This window comes from Microcebus murinus, chromosome 19 (genome assembly GCF_040939455.1).
Source record: "Microcebus murinus isolate Inina chromosome 19, M.murinus_Inina_mat1.0, whole genome shotgun sequence".
NCBI lineage: Eukaryota > Metazoa > Chordata > Mammalia > Primates > Cheirogaleidae > Microcebus > Microcebus murinus.
In genome coordinates, this window is record NC_134122.1 from 9,481,365 (window position 1) to 9,492,732 (window position 11,368).

The 11,368-nt window shown below is 44.7% G+C and overlaps 1 protein-coding gene across 1 annotated transcript in view; it reads left to right on the forward strand.

The window, feature by feature from the left end:
- The window catches only part of TNFRSF17 (TNF receptor superfamily member 17), a 114,605-nt gene extending 107,083 nt beyond the window's left edge, over window positions 1–7,522 (forward strand). Inside the window, exons 2-4 of the mRNA XM_075995116.1 lie at window positions 2,904–3,122; window positions 3,856–4,002; window positions 7,019–7,522. Of these exons, the coding sequence (XP_075851231.1) occupies window positions 2,904–3,122; window positions 3,856–4,002; window positions 7,019–7,296 (644 nt within the window). The 3' untranslated portion in view covers window positions 7,297–7,522. The remainder of the gene's footprint in view (window positions 1–2,903; window positions 3,123–3,855; window positions 4,003–7,018) is intronic.
- The last annotated feature ends 3,846 nt before the right edge of the window (window positions 7,523–11,368 follow it).

The following is an 11,368-nucleotide window of genomic DNA, read 5'->3' on the forward strand; positions in this document are numbered from 1 at the left end:
ATTACATGTGTGAGCCACCTCGCCCGGCCCTCACTACTCCTTAAATACCGACAAGCTGGCTTCCACGCACCAACACACTCAGAGACCACCAACGACCTGCTTCCCTAGCGTGTCCCCTCTGATCTTCCTGTAGAGTTTGACCCCACTATCCATCCCATCCTCAAAATCTCTTCTCACCATCCTGTTACGGGAGATAATCCCTGTCTTTTCTCTACAGGGTCTCGCTCTGTTGCCCAGCCTGGAGTGCGGTGGCATGATCATAGCTCACAGCAACCTCACACTCCTGGGCTCAAGCGATCCTCCTGCCTCAGCCTCCAGAGTAGCTGGGACTACAGGCAGGTGCCACCACACCAGCTAATTTTAAAAAATTTTGCAGAGTCTGGGTCTCCTGGCTTTAAGCGATCCTCCTGTCTTGGCCTCCCAAGTGCTGGGATTACAGGTGTGAGCCACTGCACCCAGTTCCTCTCCCAACTAATCTCTCTTCTAATCATGTTTCTGCTGTGTCCTTTGCTTCTCTTCCAAAGGCATCTGGCAGGGAGTGGCACCCCGCTGGCCAGCTGCCTTAGCTTCCTGCTGTCCCACCCAGGCAGCCTCAGCCACTTGCCTCACTGCCAGGTAGAGGAACTTGAACCCAGTGCTTTGGTAAAAAACCTCAAGCCACAGTTTTCCCTCTGCTTTCACACCACAGCCACCACCGACACAGGAGACCGCTGTGACCAAATGCGTGGGGCTTTCCCCCCACACCCCAAAGAGTGGACACTACCTGGGTGTCCTCTAATTCAGATCCCACACTGTCTACCTAGAGATAGCCTCAGATCCCGCAGGGTGGGGGCTCAGTCCCCCAAACTGCCCCCCACTTCAGACACCAGTTGCAAGTCCAGGCCTTTGGAATTTCTGACCGATGGCTTCAAGTTGAGGCTCCTGACCCATCTTTGGGTTCAGTTAATCTGCTGGAGCAGCTCACAGAATTTAGGGAAATGCTTAACTACCGTTCACAGGTTTCTTTTCTTTTTTTTGAGACAGAGTCTCACTCTGTTGCCAAGGCTAGAGTGCCGTGGTGTCACCCTAGCTCACAGCAACCTCAAACTCCTGGGCTCAAGCAATCCTGCTGCCTCAGCCTCCCAAGTAGCTGGGACTAGAGGCATGTGCCACCATGCCCGGCTAATTTTTTCTGTATATTTTTAGTTGACCAATTAATTTGTTTCTATTTTTAGTAGAGATGGGGTCTCCCTCTTGCTCAGGCTGGTTTCAAACTCCTGACCTTGAGCAATCTGCCCGCCTCAGCCCCCCAGAGTGCTAGGATTACAGGTGTGAGCCGCCGCGCCCGGCCTACAGGTTTCTTATACAGGGTATTATGAAGGATACAGATGAAGAGATGTGCAGAGCAGGGCATGGGCGAGGGGCGCATCACCTTCTGGGAATGTCCATGTGTTCAGCTCTCTGGACCTGTGCTCTTGGGTGTTTATGGACAACCTTGTAGAAATGTGATTAGCCTTCGGGATATAGAGCAGTGCCCTCTAAGGAATGAGGGCACTCTTGGCTGGGTGCGGTGGCTCACGCCTGTAATCTTAGAACTCTGAGGCTGAGGAGAGCGGATCACTCAAGGTCAGGAGTTTGAAACCAGCCTGAGCAAGATCGAGACCCCGTCTCTACTAAAAACAGCAAGAAATTATATGACTAACTAAAATACATCTATACAAAAAGTTAGCTGGGCGCGGTGGCACATGCCTGTAGTTCCAGCTACTCGGGAGGTTGAGGCAGAAGGATCGCCTGAGCCCAGGCGTTTGAGGTTGCTGTGAGCTAGGCTGACGCCACTGCACTCCAGTCCAGGCAACAGAGTGAGACTCTGACTTAAAAAAAAAAATAAAAAGAATGAGGTCTTATGACCCACAGTCAGAAAGGTGGGGGAAGATTAGAGTCCTGCCTTAGGGCAGGTGAGGAAGGCCAGAGATTCTGCTTCCTGAAGCCTAACACACCCAACATTGTAACAAAAGACTGCAACAAGGGCTATGGGAGTTATGGACCACCAACTGCGGACAAAAAGCTATATATGTATATATTACAACACCCAGACGCCCTATTTCTGTCTGTGGCTTTGCAGTTCTCCGTAGATTCAAAACCTGGTAGTTAGACTGGGCGCGGTGGCTCACACCTGTAATCCTTGCACTCTGAGAGACTCAGGTGGGAGGATCCCTTGAGCTCTGGAGTTCGAGACCAGCCTGAGCAAGAGTGAAACCCTGTCTATACTAAAAATAGAAAAAAAATTAGTTGGGCAACTAAAAATAGAAAAAATTTGCTGGGTGTTGTGGTGAGCTACTTGGGAGGCTGAGGCAGGAGGATCGCTTGAGCCCACGAGTCTCAGGTTGCTGTGAGCTAGGCTGACACCACAGCACTCTAGCCTGGGCAACAGAGTAAGACTCTTTCTCCAAAAAAAAAAAAAAAAAAAAAAAAAAATAACAGCAAGAAAAGGTAGTCATATTTGATATTCTTTTCCCTCCTCACATTCCGTTAGTTACTATTATCCTTTGTGGTTATTTCTATTTTCCCTGTTATATTTTAACTTCCTAAGGGGCACAGACCTTGTCCATCTCCCTGGGACCTGTCACATAGTAAGATCACAAACAGATGATCTAAAAATGGTTACTGGGCCTTCCGTTTGATGCTGTGGGCTTGTCTGCATCTTGCAACTATCACCTGGCTGAGAAATTTCCTCTATAAATTTAGCAGTTTCTGTTTCAGGTATAGTTTGCCCTGATATTTATACCACTTCTCTTACCCCACCCAAGCCTCCAACTTAAAAGCTTGAATTAGAGGGGATATTCAAATCCTTAGCCACGCCGCAAACAGCCCCCATAAGAACCAACAAAGCAAGGTGAAGTTCTTTTTTTCTCCTGGTATTCTAGCTGCTGTGGCTGCATTGTCTGGGGACTTCACAAGATTTTGCTTGTCCTTCCACGCTGCTCTTTCTGGAGCTCCCTCGTTTCTTTGTGCGATCATGTTCCAGATGGCTCGGCAGTGTTTCCAAAATGAGTATTTTGACAGTTTGCTGCATGCTTGCAAACCTTGTCACCTGCGATGTCCTAGTACTCCTCCTGTAATTTGTCAGCGTTTTTGTAATGCAAGTAAGTAATACCGCTTGGGTGATTCTTCATTGGTGTGAACTAGTCTCTCTATATCGACTGTTTATTCAGAAAATAAACCTTACGGGAAAGATGGCGAGATGCTCTGAATGAAAAAGAGAAAAGAAATGAGGCAATGATTAAAATGTCTGCGGGAACAAAGTAATGATTCCAAACCGAACCCGGTTTTTCTCAGCACTATTAGCAACATAGATTTTTGTCAGTGCTTCTGATTAAGTGGTGCTTAGAATTTAAAAGTCGATGCTAGGCCGGGCGCGGTGGCTCACGCCTGTAATCCTAGCACTCTGGGGGGCCCAGGCGGGTGGATTGCTCGAGGTCAGGAGTTCGAGACCAGCCTGAGCAAGAGCGAGACCCCGTCTCTACTAAAAATAGAAAGAAATTAATTGCCTAACTAAAAAAAAAAAAAATATATATATATATATATATGTATATATATATATAAAATTAGCCGGGCATGGTGGCGCATGCCTGTAGTCCCAGCTACTCGGGAGGCGGAGGCAGCAGGATCCCTTGAGCCCAGGGGTTTGAGGTTGCTGTGAGCTAGGCTGACACCACAGCACCCTAGCCCGGGCAATAGAAGTGAGACTCTGTCTCACCAAAAAAAAAAAAAAAAGTCGATGCTGATGAATTAGGGGGATTGCCTGGCAAAGAATCCACACTTGATGTGAATACTATGCTATCAGCTCATTATCTCTCTGACATTCTTTTAATAAAGGTGTGACCAATTCAGTGAAAGGAACAAATGCCATCCTCTGGACCTGTTTGGGCCTGAGCTTGACAGTTTCCTTGGCAATTTTCGTGCTAATGTTCTTACTAAGGAAGATGAACTCTGAACCCTCAAAGGATGAATTTAAAAACACAGGTTGGTTTGACAGTGAATCTTTGAAATCTGTTTCCAAGAGGTGGCTATTGTGAGTTTCAGTTCCTTGTCTTTTTCTAAGGTTGACTATTTCATTCGATTACAAACCTTTGGAGTATGTTAGAGGATAGTTATGTTAAATGAACTTCATGGTAGAAGCAAGGCATCTTTGTCCTGGTGTTAATACCTTTGCAGGTGTCCTACAATGCCAGCCTTCCCCTAAATTCTTCCCTTGGTAATTACTGTACCGAAGTACTGAGGCTTCCTTGGGAAACATCTGTCTCTTTGACTATCAAGTGAGCACATTGATTAAATGTCATGCTAGCAGAAACTGCTAGCCAAGCCCACTGCTATCAGGAAGAGCATCTTTGGCAAGATCTATGGCCATGTTTTTAATACAAATATAAGTGTTGTTTGCTTGGCCTAACCTTTGCCTATTGAAAAATGCCAGAAATGAATAACCAATTGCTCCTGGATGAATGAGCAATCATCTAAAAAATAATTATCTTTATTAAGCAGCAGAGAACCAGTCTCAGAGAAGCGAATGCTCTACTTACTTAAGGGTCTCTTAAGATAAAAATATTTCCTGTAGCACCTCTGCCCATGATCTGATTCCCAAACGCATAGCAGCAGTTGCCCTATTTCTTTATGCATTGATTTTCCATGCATAACCTGTACAGCAGCCGCCTCATTTGCTTTCTAGTGCAGGAGGAGAGGGAGATGACTGTTCTGCATAATTTATGCATTTTCCCCTTCCTCCTGGGGTCTGATATACAGGTGGAGAGTGAATATTTTTTACATAAAATAAAAATTGCATATTTTTAAGGTGAACAATATGTATTTTTTTTAAATTTTTTATTTTAAAACCTCAAACTCCTGGGCTCAAGCGATCCTGCTGCTTCAGCCTCCCGAGTAGCTGGGACTACAGGCATGCACTACTATGTTCGGCTAATTTTTTCTATATATATTAGTTGGCCGATTAATTTCTTTCTATTTATAGTAGAGATGGGGTCTGGCTCTTGCTCAGGCTGGTTTCGAACTCCTGATCTAGAGCAATCCGCCCACCTCGGCCTCCCAGAGTGCTAGGATTACAGGCATGAGCCACCATGCCTGGCCAACAATATATTTTGACATACATACCTATAGTGAATGATTACTACAGCCAAGCAAATTAACTATCTATGTCCCCATTCCCCTCCCCCCCTCTTTTTCGGGAGAGCACCTAAAATATACTTTTAACAAATTGACAGGGGCCTGGAGTGGTGGCTCACGCCTGTAATCCTAGCACTCTGGGAGGCCGAGACAGGAGGATCGCTTGAGCTCAGAGTTTGAGACCAGCCTGAGCAAGAGTGAGACCCTGTTTCTACCAAAAATAGAAAAAACTAGCCAGGTGTGGTGGTGTATACCTGTAATCCCAGGTACTCGGGAGGCTGAGGCAGGAGGATCCCTTGAGCCTAGGAGTTTGAGGTTGCTGTGAGCTAGGCTGATGCCACGGCACTCTAGCACGGGCAACAGAGTGAGACTCTGTCTCAAAAACAAAACAAAACAAAACAAAACAAAACAACCCAAATTGGCAGTATCTAATACAGCAATATTAACTATAGTCATTGTGCTACACATTAGATCTCTAGATTTATTTATCCTACATAACCGCAACCTTGTATCCTTTGACCAACATCTCTCCAATACCCCCACAGTCCTACCCAGGTAACCATCGTTCTACTCTCTGCTCCTACATGTTTAACTTTTTAAGATTCCTCATATAAGTGAGATCACGCAGTATTTTTCTTCCTGTGTCTGGCTTATTTTGAGAGTGAACTTAAGTGTGTGATGTTTTGGGAGATGGAGTTACACTGGGGAATGTCAGGAAGCCGTAAAACTTACTTGCACAGGTATATAATGCAGACATAATGGAGACTCACTCCTTCCTTTTGTGTTCACAAGAAATTCATTTAAAAAATGTTTAATCTGTTGTAAAATGCTCTGCAAGAGAAGCATGTTTACTTCTGAATTCTAAAGTGTCACCTGCAGGCTGACTTTGGTGCGCTGTGACATACGGTAGTTTCTGTCACTCTCACGTGTGTAAGATAGGGTCAAGACGTCACGCCTGGAAGGGCCAAGTGGGTAGCAAATGCATGCAGTGGGCCAGGTGGAGGCTTTGCCAACAGGGAAGCCCATGCCCTGCCTGAAAGTGACAGCTGCTACCAACTCTAGCGACCGTTTCCATGTAGGAATGCTGGCTCCATGTCACCACATTTTGTTGCCTTTTAAAAAACAGGCCAGTCGTCTAGATTTGTACGTGAAATCTCCTGATTTTTAAGTGTGGGTCAACATAAAACAAACACTCTAAACACTGTATGCCCCCAAACAAACCATGTCTTCAAGCCCAAAGTGGCCTGTGGTTGGTTAGCTGATGACTTCTAGTGTAGGACATATTCCTTTTTGCTTTTTTTTGAGACAGAGTCTCGCTGTGTCACCCAGGCTAGAGTGCAGTTTCATCATCACAGCTCACTGCAACCTCAAGCTCTTGGGCTCAAATGATCCTCCGGTCTCAGCCTCCTGAGTAGCTGGGACTACAGGCATGTGCGGTGATGATGGGCTAATTTTTCTATTTTTCATAGAGATGGAGTCTCACTCTTGCTCAGGCTGGCCTCGAACTCTTGACCTCAAGTGATCCTCCTGTCTCAGCCTCCCAGAGTTCTATCATTACAGACATGAGCCACCATGCTTAGCCATGACATATTCTTTTTGTCTGAAAAGATCTGTCTCAAGCTGGATGCAGTGGCATGCACCTGCAGTCCTAGCTGCTCCGGAGGGTCAGGTGGGAGAATCCCTTGAGCCCAGGAGTTTGAGTCCAGCCTGGACAACATAGTGAGACCTTATCTCTAAAATTAAAAAGAAACAAAGATCTGTCTCAAATTCTTTGGAGTCTTGATGTGTACTGCTAAGACTGTCACAACCATAAATGACACAAGCGACTGTGAAGTTTAGGTTAATGTTTCTGTTTCTGTACAATCAGGATCGGTTCTCCTGGACGTGGCTAATGCTGACCCGGAACACAACAAGACTGGTGATGGAATGCCTCTTCCAAGAGGCCTGGGGTACACAGTAGAAGAATGTATCTGTGAAGACTGTGTCAAGAGCAAACCAAAGGTCGATTCTGACCATTTCTTTCCACTCCCAGCCATGGAGGAAGGCGCAACCATTCTTGTCACCACAAAAACAAATGACTATTGTAGTAGCCTGTCAGCTGCTTTGAGTGTTACAGGGACAGAGAAATCAATTTCTACTAGATAATTAACCATTTCAACTGCTAGAGAGCTACTTTGAAAATCTTTTGTCAGAGGGAAATGATGCATTAGGTCTTTTTAGGATGACTATTTTTCAGTTGGTGATATAGTTTTTTGTTCTTTAATTATGGAAACTGTTTATGTTACATATATTTTTCTATCTTATTGTTGGGATCTTAATTGTGGAAACTGCCTTGGTTTTGTGATTAAATTCTTGACTCACTGATAACAAAGCATGGCAATCTGTAGATCCCATAGTCATGCATTTCTCTACCCATCTCTACTATGGGTAGAGACGTGCTCTCTCCTGTACATGCACATACACATTTCGGGACAGACTGGATTTTTCTCTGTCTTGTTAAAGGAAAGCAAGGTTATCCTATGTACTTCTGTTAAAGGAAAGCAAGGTTATCCTATGTACTTCTGTTAAAGGAAAGCAAGGTTATCCTATGTACTTCTGTTAAAGGAAAGCAAGGTTATCCTATGTACTTCTGTTAAAGGAAAGCAAGGTTAGCCTATGTACTTCTGTTAAAGGAAAGCAAGGTTATCCTATGTACTTCTGTTAAAGGAAAGCAAGGTTAGCCTATGTACTTCTGTAAGTAGCAGAAGCCTAGAATGGGCCACTCTAAGCTAGTGTGTACTGTTTAGGTGGCTCTTGACCTTGGGAGCTCCTAGCTTCATGGAGGCATCAGGCGTTACCATAGTGGTACAAGTAGGTGTGTGATTGCAAACTGTGATAAAGTTGTACTAGGTACTGTTTGCAGCCCAAATACCAGTGCATGATAATAACCATAGCTAACAATTATAGAACCTTACTAATGTGCCGAGGACTATTCTAAATGCTTTGCCTGTAGGAACTCATATGCACACAAAAAACTATAGGGTGGGTAGATGTTATTATTATTTTTTGAGACAGAGTCTTGCTTTGTTGCCCAGGCTAGAGTGAGTGGCGTGGCATCAGCCTAGCTCACAGCAACCTCAAACTCTTGGGCTCAAGCAATCCTGCTGCCTTAGCCTCCCGAGTAGCTGGGACTACAGGCATGCGCCACCATGCCCGGCTAATTTTTTCCATATATATTAGTTGGCCAATTAATTTCTTTATATATATATATATTTTGAAACAGAGTCTTGCTTTGTTGCCCAGGCTAGAGTGAGTGCCACGGTGTCAGCCTAGCACACAGCAACCTCAAACTCCTGGGCTCAAGCAATCCTCCTGCCTCAGCCTCCCGAGTAGCTGGGACTACAGGCATGTGCCACCATGCCCGGCTAATTTTTTCTCTATATATTAGTTGGCCAATTAATTTCTTTCTATTTATAGTAGAGACAGGGTCTCACTCTTGCTCAGGCTGGTTTCGAACTCCTAACCTCGAGCAATCTGCCCGCCTTGGCCTCCCAGAGTGCTAGGATTACAGGTGTGAGCCACTGTGATCCACCTAGGTGGATGTTATTATCTTCATTTTACAGATGATGACAGGAACTGAGTCAGAGCAAGGTCAACACAGTAAATGGCTGTCTTAGTCCATTTATGCTGATAGAACAGAATACCTGACACTGGGTAATGTATAAAGAACAGGAATTTATTTTCAGTTCTGGAGGCTGGGAAGTCCAAGATCAACACACTGGCATCTGGTAAAGGCCTTTCTGCTGTGTCCTCACGTGGAGGAAGAGTGGAAGGGCACCCCTGCTGAATGCTGCATGAAGCCTCTTTCATAGGGGTCTTACTCCCATTCACACGCGAGGAACCCTCATGGCCTAATCACCTCTTAAAGGCCCCACCTCTCAGTACTATTCACATTGGTAACATCTGAATTTTAGAGGGGACACATTCAAACCATAGCAGTGGCAGAGCCAGGATTTAAACCCAGATAGCCTGATCTATTTCTTTTTTTCTTTACACATCAATTTAATTCCATTTCTGAGTTCCTTCCTCTTGGGATACAATCTTTGTCATTACTGAGGGATGGTTCCTTTCCTATGGTGGTGCAAAGGTCCTGGGGTCTTATGGAAAGGCAATACAAGGGATGCCCTCAGGCATCTGATGACTGGTCAGAGTTAAGATGCCTATCAGCATTCTATCAAGGGTTTCAGCACCAAAAAAAAAAAAAAAAAAAAAAAAAAATTAAAAAAAAGAAAAGAAAAAAGATGCCTATGGGCACCATAGCATTGAACCCCCAGGTCTTGGGGCTCTGTAGCTTTTGTGAATGTTTGGGATATGGGGGACCTTGGTGGGAACTTTTTGCCCATTTGGGGCCCCTCAGCACCACAGGTAACAATATAGTATAGTGGTTAAGGGATTGGCTCTTGGAGCCAAACTTCCTGGGTTTGAATCCTGCCTCTATTATTAGGTAATTATAGGTTATTAGGTAATTGTAGACCTTGGGTGACTATGAGAAAGTTACTTAACTACTCCAGGCCTCAGTTTTCCCATCTGTAAAATGAGAACAACAATAGTATCTACTGATAACATTTTTTAAAGGATTAAATGAGTTAAGAGTATATATATATATACACACACACACACACACACACACACATATAAATATACATAATTTCTGTGATGATGGTCATTTAGTCCCCTTGAGGTCTGGTCTGTGTCTGAGAGCAGGGACACACTAGTTTCCTGTTATATGGCCTCAGAATATGGTCCCTAGCTTCTCAGAGGCCCTCTTTCTCCCTTCCCCCTCACCACCTAGTATAAGCTTCTCATTGAGTTTAGATTTTTCAAAAGCCCATGAAGATCTGTTCACTTTAGTCTTGGATTCTTGGTCCTGTCTGCTAAAATCCCAGGAAGAAGGAATTACAATGTAGTTGTCCCTTGGTATATGGCAAGGTGGGGAGGTTTGCTTTCAGGACCCCCACTCCACCAGCCCCCAGTATACCAAATCCACACATACTCAAATCCTGAAGTTGGCCCTGTGTGTATATGGGTTTTGTGTCCTGCGAATATGTATTTTCTTTCTTTTTTCTTTAATATAAAAATATAGACAGGGTGTCACTCTTGCTCAGGCTAGTCTTGAACCCCTGAGTTTAAGCAATCCTCCCTCTTCAGCCTCCCAGAGTACTAGGATTATAGGTGTGAGCCACTGCACCAAATATGTACTTTTGATCTGTGGTTGAAAAAAATCTGAGTATAAGTGGACCCATGCAGTTCAAACCCATGTTGTTTAAGAGTCAACTGTATTGGGCGCGCGGTGGCTCACGCCTGTAATCCTAGCACTCTGGGAGGTCGAGGCGGGAGGATTGCTCAAGGTCAGGAGTTCGAAACCAGCCTGAGCAAGAACGAGACTCTGTCTCTACTATAAATAGAAACAAATTAATTTGCCAACTCATATATATAGAAAAAATTAGTCGGGCATGGTGGCGCATGCCTGTAGTCCCAGCTACTCAGGAGGCTGAGGCAGTAGGATTGCTTGAGCCCAGGAGTTTGAGGTTGCTGTGAGCTAGGCCGACGCCATGGCACTCTAGCCTGGGCAACAAAGCGAGACTCTGTCTCAAAAAAAAAAAAGAGTCAACTGTATTTAAGGGGGCTGGTTGGTGGTAGAAAATATGAAGCACAATGTAAAGGAAAAGACAGGTTGTTTTTTCTCTCTACTCACATTCAATATCAAACACTTCTATCACCAGATGTATGGGTTGTTTTCCTCACACACCAAGCAATTTTCCACTGGATACCAACTGGGTGTTCTATAATTCAATTCAATTCTGACATTATCTACCTAGAGATAGTGTCAGATCCCACAGGTTAAAGGCTCAGTCTCACAAGCCTGCCCCTCACTTCAGATCCCCACTGAGAGTCCCTGGTTGTGACTTGTGCTTCTCACCAACTGGCTATAAATTGGGTTTCACGTGATTTCCCTCTTCCGGTTTGAAAATTTGCCAGAACTGCTCACAGAATTTAGGGAAACACTTTACTTACATTGATCGGTTTATTATAAAGGATACAGATGAAGACATACATAGGGAGAGGAATGGGGGAAGGGGTGCAGAGCCTTCATGCCGTGTTGCAGGGGGTGCCACCCTCTGGCAGCTCAGGAATCCAGAAGCCCCTCAAATCTTGCAGTTTGAGTTTTTTCTTGAGT